Source organism: Boleophthalmus pectinirostris, unplaced genomic scaffold (assembly GCF_026225935.1).
Source record: "Boleophthalmus pectinirostris isolate CB_2022bp ecotype Guang Dong unplaced genomic scaffold, ASM2622593v1 HiC_scaffold_2, whole genome shotgun sequence".
Lineage (NCBI taxonomy): Eukaryota > Metazoa > Chordata > Actinopteri > Gobiiformes > Gobiidae > Boleophthalmus > Boleophthalmus pectinirostris.
Window position 1 is genome coordinate 41786324 of NW_026571152.1, and position 17815 is coordinate 41804138.

General features: G+C 38.8%; 2 protein-coding genes across 2 annotated transcripts in view; one reads left to right on the top strand and one right to left on the bottom strand.

The window, feature by feature from the left end:
- Positions 1-796: 796 nt before the first annotated feature.
- On the bottom strand, positions 797-11970 carry commd4 (COMM domain containing 4). The gene is made up of 8 exons (XM_020928213.2): positions 11891-11970; positions 11609-11680; positions 5202-5267; positions 5072-5111; positions 4866-4985; positions 1339-1419; positions 1081-1257; positions 797-984 (listed from the first exon to the last, which is right to left on the bottom strand). The coding sequence occupies exons 1-8, from the start codon at positions 11891-11893 to the stop codon at positions 944-946; spliced, it is 600 nt and encodes a 199-aa protein (XP_020783872.1). The 5' UTR covers positions 11894-11970; the 3' UTR covers positions 797-943.
- A 1547-nt stretch (positions 11971-13517) lies between these two features.
- Positions 13518-17815, top strand: part of sema7a (semaphorin 7A) — a 62494-nt gene continuing 58196 nt past the window's right edge. The window contains exons 1-2 of the mRNA XM_055155477.1: positions 13518-13818; positions 16743-16879. Of these exons, the coding sequence (XP_055011452.1) occupies positions 13692-13818; positions 16743-16879 (264 nt within the window). The 5' untranslated portion in view covers positions 13518-13691. The remainder of the gene's footprint in view (positions 13819-16742; positions 16880-17815) is intronic.

Consider the following 17815-nt stretch of genomic DNA (forward strand, 5'->3'; position numbering starts at 1 on the left):
CCGGGTTTAGTCCAGGTTTAGTCCTGGTTTAGATCTAGTTTAGACCTGGTTTAGTTACCGGCAATGAGTGGAATTACTGGAAAAAATAAAAAATAAAATAGAAAAACAAAAAAGGGGGATGTAGCCCAAAATGTGAAAACAGGAAAATCCCGCCATGTAATCCATTTATTTCAACAAAGTAACTGTAATCCAATTACCACTCACTGAAACAGTAACTGTAACTGAATACAGTTACTCATCATTTGTACTCTGATTACTCCTACATGTAATCAGTTACTCTCCAACACTGCCTTATTAGTAGATTATTTACTAGGGGTGTAACGACATCAAAGTCTCACGATACGATATTGTCCCATTATAAACCTCACTGTATGATATTTATTACAATTTCGTGGGAAAGTTCACGATATGGAAGAGAGACTCACGATTAGGAATGTAACAATATCTAAACCTCTCAGAATGATATTTATTGCAATATTTTGTGACCTTAAAAGTGTTAGAACTGTTATTTCTTCTTGTCGTCTGCACTGAAATGGAGCAAAGGATCATGGTCTATGTAGTTCCCTGTGTCTTTTTTTTAAACTATTGCTGCACCATAACTCTCCAGACTTGTAATTCGATATATTGTGATGCGCTACGATATTATTGCGAGAACTTTGACGATACGATATCACGATATTTTGGTTATTGCTACATCCTTATCATTTACTGGTCTGGAGTAGCCCAGATCTAAATCAAATTAAACTATTTATTTTTCAGTGCAACAGATGTAATAAAAAGACCCGGAGACAATTAATTAAATGTAATAAATTCGTTTATATAAATCTGTGCAAAAACAGTGTTACAAGATTGAGAACAGAATTATTTACAGTTAACACACAACAGAAAAAGTACAGTCTGCAGTTTAACATCTGGGCATGACGTTCTGTGGTTTTTTTCTCCTTCACTGCAGAGAATTCATCAGACTCTGCGCTTGTTTAAGCTCTGTAAACACAAAAGATAAAAAAAATAGAAACCGTAAAGACCAGTTAAATCCACTGAAAATACATGGGTTACAATAGGTTAAATAAATCCGCTGACCACAAAGCAGGACTCTGAACTTGTCAGCAGACATGGACACCAGCGCGGTCTCCGAAACCCCTGACTCTGCTCCTTCCACCTGCAGTTTCAGCTGAACACTGGGCTCGTTCACGTCCTTCACTTCACTGGAGCTTAACGTGTAATCGACCCGCCACGACACGGCCTCGAGACGCCCCACTGCGCAACGGGACGAGGCGACAGATCAGCGTCACCGAGGAGTCACAAAGAGTTTCGGTCTGACACAAGAGGAATACTCACGTCTCAGGCTCGTCTCCTTTAATTTGTCCCTCAGGGCGGAGTGTTTGTCTTCGTATGATTTGCAGAGGCCCGTGGTGTGCTCTGATACAAAAGATAATAAAAAACAACAATATAATACAAAATAATATATATAATAAAACAAAAGATAATAAAAAACAACAATAAATACAATATTTATATAAAACTAAAGATAATAAAAAACAACAATATTTATATGGTTAGAAGATTCACATTTGCCAACATCCAATATTACACCTATTTTATCCTCAATGCACTGGCTCCCCATTCATTTTAGAGTTAATATTATATATATAACTTTATCACTTTATTTACAGACCAACGCCAACATAAAAAACCTACAGTGACATAAGGTCCTGTCAGTGTTGGGAAGGTGACTTTTAAAATGTATTCCCCTACAGATTACAGATTACATATACTAAAATGTAGTTTGTAAAGTAATCTGAATACTTTGGATTACTTGATTTGAGGGGAGAGAAGCAAAGACGAGGAAATCATAACATAAGATGTTTTAACTGATAAAAGAAAATAAAATGTCCAGACTTTACTGAACCAAATAAAAATATTATTGATAGAAGAAGAGACATGTTCACACATCATGATTTAGTCCTGTTAAATCCTGGTTTAGACCTGTTTTAGTCCTGGTTTTAGACCTGGTTTAAATCTAGTTTAGACCTGGTTTAGTCCTGGTTTAATCCTGTTTTAGACCTGGTTTAGTCCCATTTTAGTCCTGGTTTAAATCTAGTTTAGATCTAGTTTCGACCTGGTTTTAGTCCTGGTTTAGATCTAGTTTAGAACTGGTTTTAGTCCTGATTTAGTCCTGTTTTAGACCTGGTTTTAGACCTGGTTTAGATCTAGTTTAGATCTAGTTTAGATCTAGTTTAGACCTGGTTTTAGTCCTGGTTTAGCTCTAGTTTAGACCTGGTTTAGTTTCCGGCAATGAGTGGAATTACCGAAAAAAATTTAAAATCCCGCCGTGTAATCCATTTATTTCAACAAAGTAACTGTAATCCAATTACCACTCACTGACACAGTAACTGTAACTGAATACAGTTACTCATAATTTGTACTCTGATTACATAACTCCGGTACATGTAATCTGTTACTCCCCAACACTGCTGAGGAAGACCACTAGTGAGCAGATGAAACTGTCAAAACAAACTCTTGGTCTGTCAAAAGAACCTAATCTCAAAATTTCCGCCTACGCTTCATAGACTGTCCCCAGCGTACATCTCAGACGTCACTGTTCCTACACTCCTTCCCACACGCTGACGTCTGAGGACCAGCTCCAACTTGTCGTCCCAAAAACGAGACTCAAACGCTACGGTGACCCTGGAGTGATCGAGCCTTTTCTGTGATTGTCCCCGAACTTTGGAAACGCTCTCCTCCCTCACATTAAAAGTGCCCCCCTTCAGTCGATTCTTTTAAGTCTCGTTTAAAAACACACTTTTTGTAGCTACCCCGGTTTTCTTCGCATGAAAGGAGTTCACGCTTCGTACTGATGATCACGTGTGTCAATATTTATTCTTTCTAACACACTGAAACACTGTGAAAACTAAAAGACACACACAGAAAATGTTTCAGCTTTACATAAATATCTTTAAATGAACGCAGAACTGAAAACAATATTTACCGTGTTCACCTGTACATCACTGGCGGTGGTTAAGTAGCGTGACTTTAATTTGTGACGTCTTTGTCTTTACACGATTTTCTGTGTTTTTCTCTATCGTCTTTTCTCTCTTTTCGCGGCTGCTACAGTATTTCTCTCTCTTTGTTTACATCCGGGGGCAAGGTAAAAGGCCACATCACTTAAAATATAAAATTAATAACTGTGGTGTTCTGACACATCGTAAATATTTGAACAAATAGGCGAGTTTCATTGTTGACAAAAGCGCGCGTTGCATGCTGGGAATTGTTTTGGTTGGCGGCAATAAACACTAATTCAACACGACGGACGGAGCGAGAAAGCCCGTAAAGGGTGTTGATCCCGGACCCAAGACCATTTGACCAGAAATTGGTCATAAACATCGACGGACGACAAATCACCCTTTTCAACCCCGACAAAAGGTGAACCAAACCAAATTTCTGGTCAGAATCGCCAACTACCTGGACAAATATTCACTTGGGCGATATCCACAATGACTTGGTGGAAACTCCTGGGCCATTCACAGCAGAAAAGATGAAAACCTCCAAGAGTCTCGATGTGTTTGTTACAAAGGCCTTGGATTCTGGGTCTTCCGCATGGAGACTGTCACTGCGAACTCTGGCCCCCTTATGTGGCCCCATCTTTCAGGGCTGGGGCCAGGTATTGGGGTTCAGCGTTTTTCAGAACTGCTAGCAGAGAGACTGCGATGAGAGTGCTCTTGTTGTGTTTTTCTTAGATTCAGTACTAGGTTGTTTTCATTTTGGTGGTGTGTGCGTAATATACAACGTAAGCAGATGTTCTCTTTGTTTTTATTGTTTGCTATATACTTTTCTTTATCGTATTTCAGCCTGTTTTGGCCTAATTTGCGTGCGTCATGCGGAGAGATAGCGTAACTCTGGGTACGGCACCTCTTAAAGGTGAAGTATAGTTAGAAGAGCGGTTCAAATTATTATGGCTGCATCACTAATGTATTTTATGTTCGTTACTGCCTTTTATTCACTTCTATTATTGTTCACTGCTATGTTTAGAGTTGTTTAACATATCCATGTGTGTTATTATGTATAGTTGTAAGGTTATTTAATGTGCATTTTTTGTGCCTTGTTTTCCACAGAACCACACATTTACACCATTTTCTCCTAATACTGGAAATTCAATAAAGCTCCCTATTCAAGACATCTGGCTGATCCTTCCAAAGGCGCCCTGCAGCGGGTCAATACAGACAGCACCCCTTAGTATATTTTACAGTGTTGTTGAACTTGTTGGAGTCCACGGTTTGTTAGGATCTTCTACGTTTGCTCTGCGGATGTTTGAAAGTCGTTTAATTCACCGTTAGCGGTTCTTTTCACTCAGAATACGAAAAAGACATTTTCCTTCTTCCGTGCTTCTATTTGTGCGTCCGATAATGCAGCAGGAATTTACCATTATCGGGGATAAATACGCGAGGTTACGCACTGTGTTTGACGCTACCGTGTTTCTTGCCTCCGACCAAAATATTTCCCAGCAGCAACGCGGGCTTTTAATAACAATGACGTCAGCTGAAACTCGGCTATAAAAACAACAATTTTCTGACTTATTACCATAAAAACAAATATACTGACATTATCGGCAGCTACACTTTTACTCACCGGATTTTAACACCTCTGACTGTTTTTTATTGATTTTATTTGCTATTTTTAGTATATTTTATGTTTTTTATTGACTTATTTATTTATTTGATGCTTTATTTTATTTATTGTGTTCATTTACATTGTGTTAGACTTTATGTTGGTAAAATGTGCCATACAAATAAAGCTGGATTGGACTGAACATAATGAATTATAGTTTAAAAACCGGAAATTCGCTCAACGGTGATTCCGGATCTCACCTTTAGGCAAACCGAGCTGCTGTAATTCGCTGGACAGAGACTCACAGTCCACGTCGTGCTTGGCTGCGTTGGACAGGATGAAGCTGAGCACGGCCACGCTCGCTTTAACGTCTCCGCTTTCTGAAACGAGAGACTCAAACTTCAAGAAAAAGTCTGATCGTGTTAGTATGGATCCGTGTTTAAATACATTTAAAGAGGCGACTCACCGAACTTTGCGTCTGCTGTAAGTTTTGTAATCTTGTCATACTGCGGAGAAAGATGCAGATGAGTCATGCAGATATGAAGAAATCCGATAATAAACTAAACTGGGAACAAAAATAAACTTTAAATACCTACATCAATGCCTTCTCCAAGTAAATCTTTTAAGACTTGTGCACAAAGTAGTTTCATCTTGACACTTGACTAAAGAAGAAACACAAAATACAAACGTCAGAAAAAGAAAAGTTTGCCAATATCTGACCAGATTTTCAAAATAAAAAAACTGTTTGTGGTGGTTGGTGATAATAAAATTATGAATAGAGTGAGTAATGAAGGAAAACTGTTCTGTACTCAGCACTAATGTGAATCAGTGTGGTCACATTTTCTTTATGTTTTGGTCGTTTTTAAGCAGCTTTTCTGTATTTTACCTAAACAAATGACAGTTTATGTCTCTCTTTACTGTTGTCAGGGGTCAGATTGGTCAAAAATTGTAACAAATTCTGGTTTAGTCCTGGTTTAATCTTACTTTAGACCTGGTTTAGATCAGATTGGTCCAAAATAAGGACACCTGGGACATTTCTTGAATAAAACTGGGACAAATCAGTGGTTTTGTATAAATCTGCTGGCACAGGGGACACAGGCTCAAAACTGGGACTGTCTCAGGTAAACGAAGACGTCTGGTCCCCCTAGATCAGGCGTGTCCAAACTATGGCCTGTAAGCCAAATGCGGCCCTCAGGCTTCCAGGTGAATTGGCCCAAATGACCTTGCACCAATTAAAAATAAACTTTTTACTGCAAGTTTTTTGAACATCTACCTTGATAAAGCTCATATTTAATATTTAGTGTGTGGTTTTAAGGATCTTGGCATGAATAAAGACTGATGGATCATTCTAACGTGTTAAACATGGACATATTTCAGTTATTCCCTGTACTGAGCACCAGTCTACAGCCCTCGATCAGCCCTCTGCTTCATCTGTGTTTAGATGTGTGGTCCTTGTTGAAAAAAGTTTGGACACCCCTGAACTAGATTAAAGTCATCAGAGTAACAACAGCAGGCAGGAGTAAGCATTGGTCAGATAAAGTATAGGTTATATTTGCAGTGTTATTTAGGATGACCAGGTTTTCAAAATCAAAAACTGGGACTGTCTCGGGTTGGTCGCGGTTGGTAATAATAAAACTGTGAAATGAGTGCATGTTGTTCTGCAGTTGGTCCATTCATGAGTCAGTACAGTCATATTTTATTTGTGTTTACTTACACAAAAACCTAAAACAAAAAAACCTAGACAATTTATGCTTCTCTTTACTGTTGGCAGGGATCAGACTGGTCAAAAATAGAGACACCTGGAACATTTCTTGAATAAAACTGGGACAAATCAGTGGTTTTGTATAAATCTGCTGGGACACAGGACACAGGTTCAAAACTGGGACTGTCCCGGATAAAAAAAAAAGACGTCTGGTCCCCCGAGATCAGGCATGTCCCAACTATGGCCTGTGGGCCAAATGCGGCCCTCAGACACGTTTCCTGGCCCTCAGACTTCCGGGTGTATTGGCCCAAATCACCTTGCATCAATTAAAAATTAACTTTTTATTGCAAGTTTTTTGAACATCTACCTTGATAAAGTTAATATTTAATATTTAGTGTGTGGTTTTAAAGATTTTGGCATGAATAAAGACTGATGGCTCATTCTAACGTGTTAAACATGGACATATTTCAGTTATTCACTGTACTGAGCACCAGTCTACAGCCCTCGATCAGCCCTCTGCTTCATCTGTGTTTAGATGTGTGGTCCTTGTTGAAAAAAGTTTGGACACCCCTGCACTAGATTAAAGTAATTAGAGTAACAACAGCAGGCAGGAGTAAGCATTGGTCAAATAAAGTATAGTTTATATTTGCAGTGTTATTTAGGATGACCAGGTTTTCAAAATCAAAAACTGGGACTGTCCCGGGTTGGTCGCGGTTGGTAATAATAAAACTGTGAAACAAGTGCGTGTTGTTCTGCATTAGTCCATTCATGAGTCAGTACAGTCATATTTGATTTGTGTTTACTTACACAAAAACCTAAAACAAAAAAACCTAGACAATTTATGCTTCTCTTTACTGTTGGCAGGGATCAGACTGGTCAAAAATAGGGACACTTCAGGCATTTCTTGAATAAAACTGGGACAAATCAGTGGTTTTGTATAAATCTGCTGGGACACAGGACACAGGTTCAAAACTGGGACTGTCCCGGATTTAAAAAAAAAGACGTCTGGTCCCTCAAGATCAGGCATGTCCCAACTATGGCCTGTGGGCCAAATGCGGCCCTCAGACACGTTTCCTGGCCCTCAGACTTCCGGGTGAATTGGCCCAAATCACCTTGCATCAATTAAAAATGAACTTTTTATTGCAAGTTTTTTGAACATCTACCTTGATAAAGCTCATATTTAATATTTAGTGTGTAGTTTTAAAGATTTTGGCATGAATAAAGACTGATTGATCATTCTAACGTGTTAAACATGGACATATTTCAGTTATTCCCTGTATTGAGCACCGGTCTACGGCCCCCGATCAGAAGTCTGCTTCATTTGTGTTTAGATGTGTGGTCCTTGTTGAAAAAAGTTTGGACACCCCTGCACTAGATTAAAGTAATTAGAGTAACAACAGCAGGCAGGAGTAAACATTGGTCAAATAAAGTATAGGTTATATTTGCAGTGTTATTTAGGATGACCAGGTTTTCAAAATCAAAAAGTGGGACTGTCTCGGGGTGGTCGCGGTTGGTAATAATAAAACTGTGAAATGAGTGAAATGAGTGCATGTTGTTCTGCACTTGGTCCATTCATGAGTCAGTATAGTCATATTTTATTTGTGTTTACTTACACAAAAACCTAAAACAAAAAAACTAAACAATGTATGTCTCTCTTTACTGTTGGCAGGGATCAGACTGGTCAAAAATAGGGACATTTCTTGTATAAAACTGGCGACACATCTAGGGGTGGGCGATATATCGATATTTTAAATATAAATTTCATAAACTCGATATGAATTCTGACATATTGTATATATCGATATAATGCTTATATTCAATTCTGATTTCGCCGCTTCGCTTGTTTACCTTCTCTCCGCCCGCCCCCGCCTCCCTGATTTTGTTCGCTTGTGTCTCATTCACTCCTCACTGTCGCCGTGAACGCCTAAAGTTGGTGCCAGTGAAAAACTTAAAGCACCACGAACCTTTTCCACCATTTACAGACAAGAACATCAGCAGCACATCCTCATATTCCACCGAGTCGCGTCCTTTAGCCCGAAAGAAGCTGAACGAGTTGAGCTGCACGAGAAGTGCGCCGTTTATGCAAATGAGTCATGAGCTTAAGTTTAGTTTCTGTAAAATGTAAACACACGTGCGCAAAACTGCATTAAACACATTATTATCGCTAATAGGCTGATGCGGCTCTAGAGTCGTTATGCTTTATATATTGTAAAGTTTAGCAATGTAAATTCTATTTATGCAGAATATTTTAATGAATAATCTGCTGCAGTGTCACTTGTACAATAGTGTTTGGAAACGTTTGATTTGATCTGCAGTGGATTGTGGGATTAAACCTCAGAGCTCCTCACTGCTGGAACATGGATCTATTGAAATAAGGAACATCCTGAGCTTCTTCTGTTAAATGAGCTCATGGTTCTGGTTCTGGTTTGGAGAACAGAGTTAATGCAAAGATGAACTTGTGTTGAGTTGTTTTATTTATGAATGAAAAGAAGAAAATATGTATTATTTCTTTTATTTTACAGTTAAATTATTATTTATGTAATTAGGGTTTTTCTGTAATCTTAAATGTTCCTATATGAACTGCCGACCTCTTACACTTCAATTAAAAAAAAAGACCTTGTGGAATTTGGCAGATTTGTTTTTGCAGTTTTCAGTTTTAGGGGGTTATTTTTTCTTGAACATATATCGAGATATATATCATATATCGAGATATAGCAAAATATATCGAGATATATTTTTTGACCCATATCGCCCAGCCCTAGACACATCAGTGGTTTTGTATAAATCTGCTGGGACAGGGGACTGTCCCGGGTAAACAAAGACGTCTGGTCCCCCTGGATAAAAGTCACTGATTAGAGTAACAGCAGCATGCAGGAGACTGTGCTGGACCACCATAGTTGAAAAACTAGCAGAGAAAACACTGGGAAAATAAAGTTTAGTTTAAGTTTGCAGTGTTTTTGATTTTCAAAATCAAAAACTGGGACTGTCCCGGGGTGGTCGCAGTGGGTAATAATAAAACTGTAAAATGAGTGCGTGTTGTTCTGCACTTGGTTCATTCATGACTTATTCACGCTCAGTGTTGGGAAAGTGACTTTTAAAATGTATTCCCCTACAGATTACAGATTTACAGACCCCAAAATGTAGTTTGTAACGTAATCCATTAAATTACTTGAAGTGAGTAATGTAATCTGAATACTTTGGATTACTTGATTTGCTGTAGAGAAGCAAAGACGAGGAAATCGTAACATAAGATGTTTTGTCTGATAAAAGAAAATTAAAAGTCCAGACTTTACTAAACCAAATTAAAAATATTATTGATAGAAGAAGAAACACGTCCACACAGCAGGATTTAGTCCTGTTAAATCCTGCTTTAGTGCTGTTTTAATGCTGTTTTAGTCCTGGTTTAGTCCTGGTTCAGTCCTGGTTTTAGTCCTGGTTATAGTCCTGTTTTAGGCCTGTTTTAGACCCGTTTTAGACCCGTTTTAGATCTAGTTTAGACCTGGTTTATTTTGTAACTGTAACCAAATACAGTTACTCATAATTTGTACTCTGATTACATAACTCCGGTACATGTAATCTGTTACTCCCCAACACTGTTTACAACAACATGTGAGTCAGTATAATCATAGTCATATTTTCTTTGTGTTCACTTACGCAAAAACCTAAAACAAAAAAACCTAGACAATGTATGCCTCTCTTTACTGTTGGCAGGGATCCGATTGGTTAAAAATAGAGACACCTGGGACATTTTTTGTATAAAATTGGGACAAATCAGTGGTTTTGTATAAATCTGCTGGGACAGGGGACACACTGGGGGTAAATAGGGACGTCTGTTCACTTTACTCTATGTTTACGTGTATTAATAAGTGGTTGGGATTAAACCAGAACTAAAACAGTACTAAGTCAGGACTAAATCAGGACTAAACCAGGACTAAACCAGGACTAAACCAGGACTAAACCAGGACTAAAGCAGGACTAAAGCAGGTCTTAACCAGGTACTAAACCGGGACTAAACCAGGACTAAACCAAATCAAAACCAGGACTAAACCAGGACTAAATCAGTTATTAGACCGGGACTAAAGCAGGACTAAACCAGGACTATACCAGTACTAAACCAGAGATTAGACCAGGACTAAACTAGGACTAAATCAGGGACTAGACCGAGACTAAAGCAGGTACTAGACTGGGACTAAACTAGGACTAAACTAGGATTAAACCAGGACTAAACCAGGTCTAAACCAGGACTAAACCAGGACTAAACCAGGACTAAACCAGGACTAAACCAGGACTAAAGCAGGTCTTAACCAGGTCTTAACCAGGTGCTAGATTGGGACTAAACCGGGACTAAACCGGGACTAAACCGGGACTAAACCAGGACTAAACCAGGACTAAATCAGGACTAAACCAAATCAAAACCAGGACTAAAACAGTTATTAGACCGGGACTAAAGCAGGACTAAACCAGGACTATACCAGGACTAAACCAGGACTAAATCAGGGACTAGACCGAGACTAAAGCAGGTACTAGACTGGGATTAAACTAGGACTAAACTAGGACTAAATCAGGACTAAACCAGGTCTAAACCAGGACTAAACCAGGACTAAATCAGGACTAAACCAGGACTAAACCAGGACTAAATCAGGTCTAAACCAGGACTAAAGCAGGTCTTAACCAGGTGCTAGATTGGGACTAAACCGGGACTAAACCGGGACTAAACTGTGACTAAACCAGGACTAAATCAGGACTAAATCAGGACTAAACCAAATCAAAACCAGGACTAAACCAGGACTAAACCAGTTATTAGACCGGGACTAAAGCAGGACTAAACCAGGACTATACCAGGACTATACCAGGACTATACCAGGACTAAACCAGGACTAAATCAGGGACTAGACCGAGACTAAAGCAGGTACTAGACTGGGACTAAACTAGGACTAAACTAGGACTAAATCAGGACTAAACCAAGTCCAAACCAGGACTAAACCAGGACTAAATCAGGACTAAATCAGGACTAAACCAGGACTAAATCAGGACTAAATCAGGGACTAAACCAGGTCTAAACCAGGACTAAACCAGGACTAAACCAGGACTAAATCAGGGACTAGACCGAGACTAAAGCAGGTACTAGACTGGGACTAAACTAGGACTAAACTAGGATTAAACCAGGACTAAACCAGGTCTAAACCAGGACTAAATCAGGGACAAAACCAGGTCTAAACCAGGTACTAGACCGGGACTAAACCACTTTACTCTATATTTACGTGTTTTAATAAGTGTTCATATTAATCTTCTTTTACTTACCAGTTTGGCCAGTGTGCTAATTTCTGCAAGAACCCAATCTGGGCAATCCAAATCTCCACAGAATCTGAACCTCTAGAATCCACAAAACAAAACAAAACAAACAGTCACAAATCTCATTCAAAACACATTAGCTTAGCTCGTTAGCCTGCCTGTTTTTATGCACGGACAAACGATGTAAAGAGTCACGTTTACAGAATTATGTGCGGCGTGGATTAATACACATCTCGCGTACAAATTACAGATAATAAAACCGTGCATTTGTAATAATTATTAAATGTTTACCATGGCTCAAGGGAAGAAGATCCGGGGAAGTGCAGGTTTTCGTCAACTCGCGTCTGATTGGTTCAAGATGTTGACGTACGTCTGCGGCATACGTACCACGTGACCGTAAAAATAAAAATAAAATAAAACGAAATCAAATCAAAATAATACTGCCATGAAAATAACACTTTTATTTCTCTCTGGTATTAAATTAATAAAATAAAAATAAAAACTTCAGATAAATAAACAAACCCTTGGTACAGTTTGGGTTCAGCATCGGTTTCAGAATGGCGAAAAATGAGGGCCGTTGCCATAGCAATTAAGGGTTTTAACCAATATTTTTATTTTTTTTGCGTTTAAATGAGGCTAAAATCCTCAAAATGTTTCATAACAGAAAACTGAAATAAACGAATATGAATATTTACTACGTGACTATATATATATATATATATATATATATATATATATATATACAATTAAAAAAAAAATTATAATAATAAATAACTAAATAACTAAATAAATAATAACAATAATAATAATAATAATAATAATAATAATAATAATAACACCTTCAAAATAACACTTTTTTCTATTTGGTATTAAATTCTATTTAGTAGTATTTGTATTTAAGAATATAAATTATCTCAAATAAATAAATACTTATTATCATTATTATCCAGTGTTTCCGAATGCTGAAAAGTGAGGGCCGTTGCCATTGCGATAACAAATTTCTCTGTTATCTTGTCTTTATTTTTATCTTTTTAATAAGGTTAAATTACTGAAAATGTTACACAACAAGAAGCTGAAATCAAAGAATATGAATATTCTTTTCTATACATTTTTTCGGCTAATAATTTCTGATACTAAACCAGGACTAAAGTGGAATAAACCAGGTACTAGACCGGTATTAAACCAGGTACCAGACCAGGACTAGACGAGGACTAAACCAGGACTAAACCAGGATTAAACCAGGACTAAACCAGGTACCAGACCAGGACTAAAGCTGGACTAAACCAGGACTAAAGCTGAACTAAAGCTGAACTAAACCAGATAATAGACCGGTATTAAACCAGGTACCTGACCAGGACTAGACGAGGACTAAATCGGGACTAAACCAGGTTTTAAACCAGGTACTAGACCAGGACTAGACCAGGACTAATCCAGGTACAAGACCGAGCCTAAAGCAGGTACTAGACCGGGACTAGACTAGATAGTTCCTAATATTCTTTCCTACACACTTATTTCTGCTAATTATTTGGATATTATTATTATTATTATTATTATTATTATTATTATTATTATTATTATTATTATTATTATTACTTTGTATTTATTTATTTTGGATAACGCTGCTTTCTGTACGTAAAGGTACGTCACCTTGGTAACGGAACGTACCTCTTACCGGTGTCCCGTAAGCAGGTAAATAACCTCCACGCAAGATTAGCCTAAATAAAGTCTCTGTCGGAGCTCCACTAAAGCTGAACTAAACCTCCACTCCTCCGTGCCACCTCAGCATGAAGATCACAGTCTCTGAGGAAAAGAGGGAGGACACGGGCATTTGTCTTTTTTTTTTTTTTTTTCTGCTGATATTTCTGTATGCTCCAACGCCCGCGGAGTTCAACAATCCGTTTATTTTATTTTAATTGCACCGTCGCGACAGAATCGGGTAGGACACTGTTCGGACTTGCTCTTTTTCTCTGAGTGCTTCGTCGGTCGCGTCGTGCACTGAATCGTGTCACGTTTTTGGTTTCCTTCCCCGTCGGAGGATGCGCTCGGTGACTGCACTGCCCTGATCATTTCATTTCACACTCGTGCACTGAACATGGACTTGAGAATAATGCTCCTCCTGTGCGTTTGTGTCGCTGCGAAGTTTAATTTTCTGCTCGGCGATCTGATCGAAGACGCACCGACTCTGGGATCACGGAACGCACCGAGATTTTTAACCAATCGTAAGTTTGACCGACTGCGTTTTCTGACTTTTTAACATCTTAAAGTGTAAAACCTTTTGAGCCAAACAGGTTTCTAAATAATTCTGATTAAATTGAAAGACGCACTTGATGGCTGCGCTTCAGGGACTAAACCAGGACTAAACCAGGACTAAACCAGTATTAAACCAGGACTAAACCAGTATTAAACCAGGATTAAACCAGGACTAAACCAGGATTAAACCAGGACTAAACCAGGACTAAACCAGTATTAAACCAGGATTAAACCAGGACTAAACCAGGACTAAACCAGTATTAAACCAGGACTAAACCAGTATTAAACCAGGATTAAACCAGGACTAAACCAGTATTAAACCAGGACTAAACCAGTATTAAACCAGGATTAAACCAGGACTAAACCAGGATTAAACCAGGACTAAACCAGTATTAAACCAGGATTAAACCAGGACTAAACCAGGATTAAACCAGGACTAAACCAGGACTAAACCAGTATTAAACCAGGATTAAACCAGGACTAAACCAGGACTAAACCAGTATTAAACCAGGACTAAACCAGTATTAAACCAGGATTAAACCAGGACTAAACCAGGACTAAACCAGGACTAAACCAGTATTAAACCAGGATAAAACCAGGACTAAACCAGGATTAAACCAGGACTAAACCAGGATAAACCAGGACTAAACCAGGATTAAACCAGGACTAAACCAGGACTAAACCAGTATTAAACCAGGACTAAACCAGTATTAAACCAGGACTAAACCAGGACTAAACCAGGACTAAACCAGTATTAAACCAGGATTAAACCAGGACTAAACCAGTATTAAACCAGGACTAAACCAGTATTAAACCAGGATTAAACCAGGACTAAACCAGGATTAAACCAGGACTAAACCAGGACTAAACCAGTATTAAACCAGGATTAAACCAGGATTAAACCAGGACTAAACCAGTATTAAACCAGGACTAAACCAGTATTAAACCAGGATTAAACCAGGACTAAACCAGGATTAAACCAGGACTAAACCAGGACTAAACCAGTATTAAACCAGGATTAAACCAGGACTAAACCAGGACTAAACCAGTATTAAACCAGGACTAAACCAGTATTAAACCAGGATTAAACTAGGACTAAACCAGGATTAAACCAGGACTAAACCAGGATTAAACCAGGACTAAAGCATGTACTAGACCAGGACTAAAGCAGGACTAAAGCAGGTACTAACCCAGGACTAAACCAGGATTAAACCAGGACTAAACCAGTATTAAACCAGGACTAAAACAGGACTAAACCAGTATTAAACCAGGATTAAACCAGGACTAAACCAGGACTAAACCAGGACTAAACCAGTATTAAACCAGGATTAAACCAGGACTAAACCAGGACTAAACCAGGATTAAACCAGGACTAAACCAGGATTAAACCAGGACTAAAGCATGTACTAGACCAGGACTAAAGCAGGACTAAAGCAGGTACTAACCCAGGACTAAACCAGGATTAAACCAGGACTAAACCAGGACTAAACCAGTTTTAAACCAGGACTAAACCAGGATTAAACCAGGACTAAAGCATGTACTAGACCAGGACTAAAGCAGGACTAAACCAGGTACTAACCCAGGACTAAACCAGGTACTAGATCAGGACTAAACCAGGACTAAACCAGGTACCAGACCAGAACTAAACCAGAACTAAACCAAATACCAGACCAGAACTAAACCAGAACTAAACCAGGTACCAGACCAGAACTAAACCAGGACTAAACCAGGTACTAGACCGGGACTAAAGCATGTACTAGCCCGGACTAAACCAGGACTAAACCAGGTACTGGACCGGGACTAAACCAGGACTAAACCAGGACTAAACCAAATATTAGACCAGGACTAAAGCGCATACTAGATGTAATGAGGATTGAGTGTCACTACAGGGTGTCGGGTCAGGACTTATAGACGTTCAGGTGAGTTAAAATGAGGGAGTCCACATCCAGGTAATGTCGAACGTTACTTTAATGTCTGCGTGCTTAAAGACGTGTGTGGTTCTGTCTAGAGGACGCACACTATCATTCCAGACATTAAAGTGTCAGACACAGCCGATGCACTGAGCGTCACGCCGCTATACGGACTCAAGAGATCGTGACTCACTCGGTGTGCGAGCGCGTCCCTCTTGTGGTGAGAAAGAGTATAACAACGAACAACAGCTAATAATATAACAAGACTAAATGTCTTTTATACACTAGATGTGGACTAAACCAGGACTAAACCAGGTACTAGACCGAGACTAAACCAGATTCGAGACCGGGAGTAAACCAGATTCTAGACTGGTATTAAACCAGGTACTAGACCAGGACTAGACCAGGACTAAACCAAGTACTACACCGGGACTAAAGCATGCACTAGACGGGGACTAAACCAGGAGTAATCCAGGTACTGGACCGGGACTAAACCAGGACTAAACCAAGTATTAGACCAGGACTAAAGCGCATACTAGATGTGGACTAAACCAGGACTAAAGCAGGTACTAGACTGAGACTAAACCAGGTTCGAGACCGGGACTAAACCAGATTCTAGACTGGTATTAAACCAGGTACTAGACCAGGACTAGACCAGGACTAAACCAGGTATTAGACCAGGACTAAACCAAGACTAAACCAGGTACTCGACTGGGACTAAAAAAGGATTAAACCAGGACTAAACCGGGACTAAACCAGGACTAAACCAGGACTAAACCAGGACTGACTTGAATCACAAAACACACCAACATTTTTAACCAACATTAAGTTTGACCGACTACATTTTCTGTTTTTTACATTTTAAAGTGCGCACCCGTCTGATTTCCATCTTCTAAACAATTCATCTCAAATTGAAAGAGGCTTTTAATCGCCGCGCTCGAGGGAACAGGTGCTGATTAACGGTTTACTCTTCTAATCTCCAGACTCAGTGACGATTGCCGAGTACCCAGAACCACAAAACCACACAGTGTTTTTCTACAAACAGGATGATGAAGAAATGTACGTTGGAGGAAAAGAATTTGTGTGGAAACTAAACATGAGTAACAATGACGTCACAGAGGTAAATCGGCTTTTTGTTCAATATTTGATGAAAGGGGAAGATAGTTTTCGGAATTTCTCTCGCCCATGTGGAAGTTTAGAGCAGAAGTAAGCACAGAAATTCATTTATAACGTTTAAAGAGTCTGTGATATTTGCACAATTTCTGATCTACACTATCGGTCAGAAGTTTTAGAAACTCACACTTCTTCAATTTTTTTTACTGTTTACTGTCGATCAAAATGTATTCTAAACTTTTGACTGAGTGTGTTTACATGCAAACAGTGTTGGGAAGGTGACTTTTAAAATGTACTCCCCTACAGATTACAGATTACATACCCCAAAATGTAGTTTGTAACAGAATCCATTAAATTACTTAAAGTGAGTAATGTAATCTGAATACTTTGGATTACTTGATTTGCTGTAGAGAAACGATGACGAGGAAATCGTAAGATAAGATGTTTTGTCTGATTAAAGAAAATGAAAAGCCCAGACTTTACTCAAGCAAATTAAAAATATTGATAGAAGAGAAGGAGACAGTTCCACGCAGCATGATTTAGTCCTGTTAAATCCTGGTTTAGTCCTGGTTTAGATCTAGTTTAGATCTAGTTTAAATCTCATTTAGACCTGGTTTTAGTCCTGGTTTTAGTCCTGGTTTTAGACCTGTTTTAGTCCTGGTTTAGGCCTGGTTTAGATCTAGTTTAGATCTAGTTTAGATCTAGTTTAGACCTGGTTTTAGTCATGGTTTAGACCTGGTTTTAGACTTGATTTAGACCTGGTTTAGACCTGGTTTAGACCTGGTTTAGACCTGGTTTAGACCTGCTTTAATGTCCGGCAATGAGTGGAATTACCAAACAAAATAATATAGCCCAAAATGTGGAAACAGGAAAATACCGCCATGTAATCCATTTACTTCAACAATGTAACTGTAATCCAATTACCACTCACTGAAACAGTAAC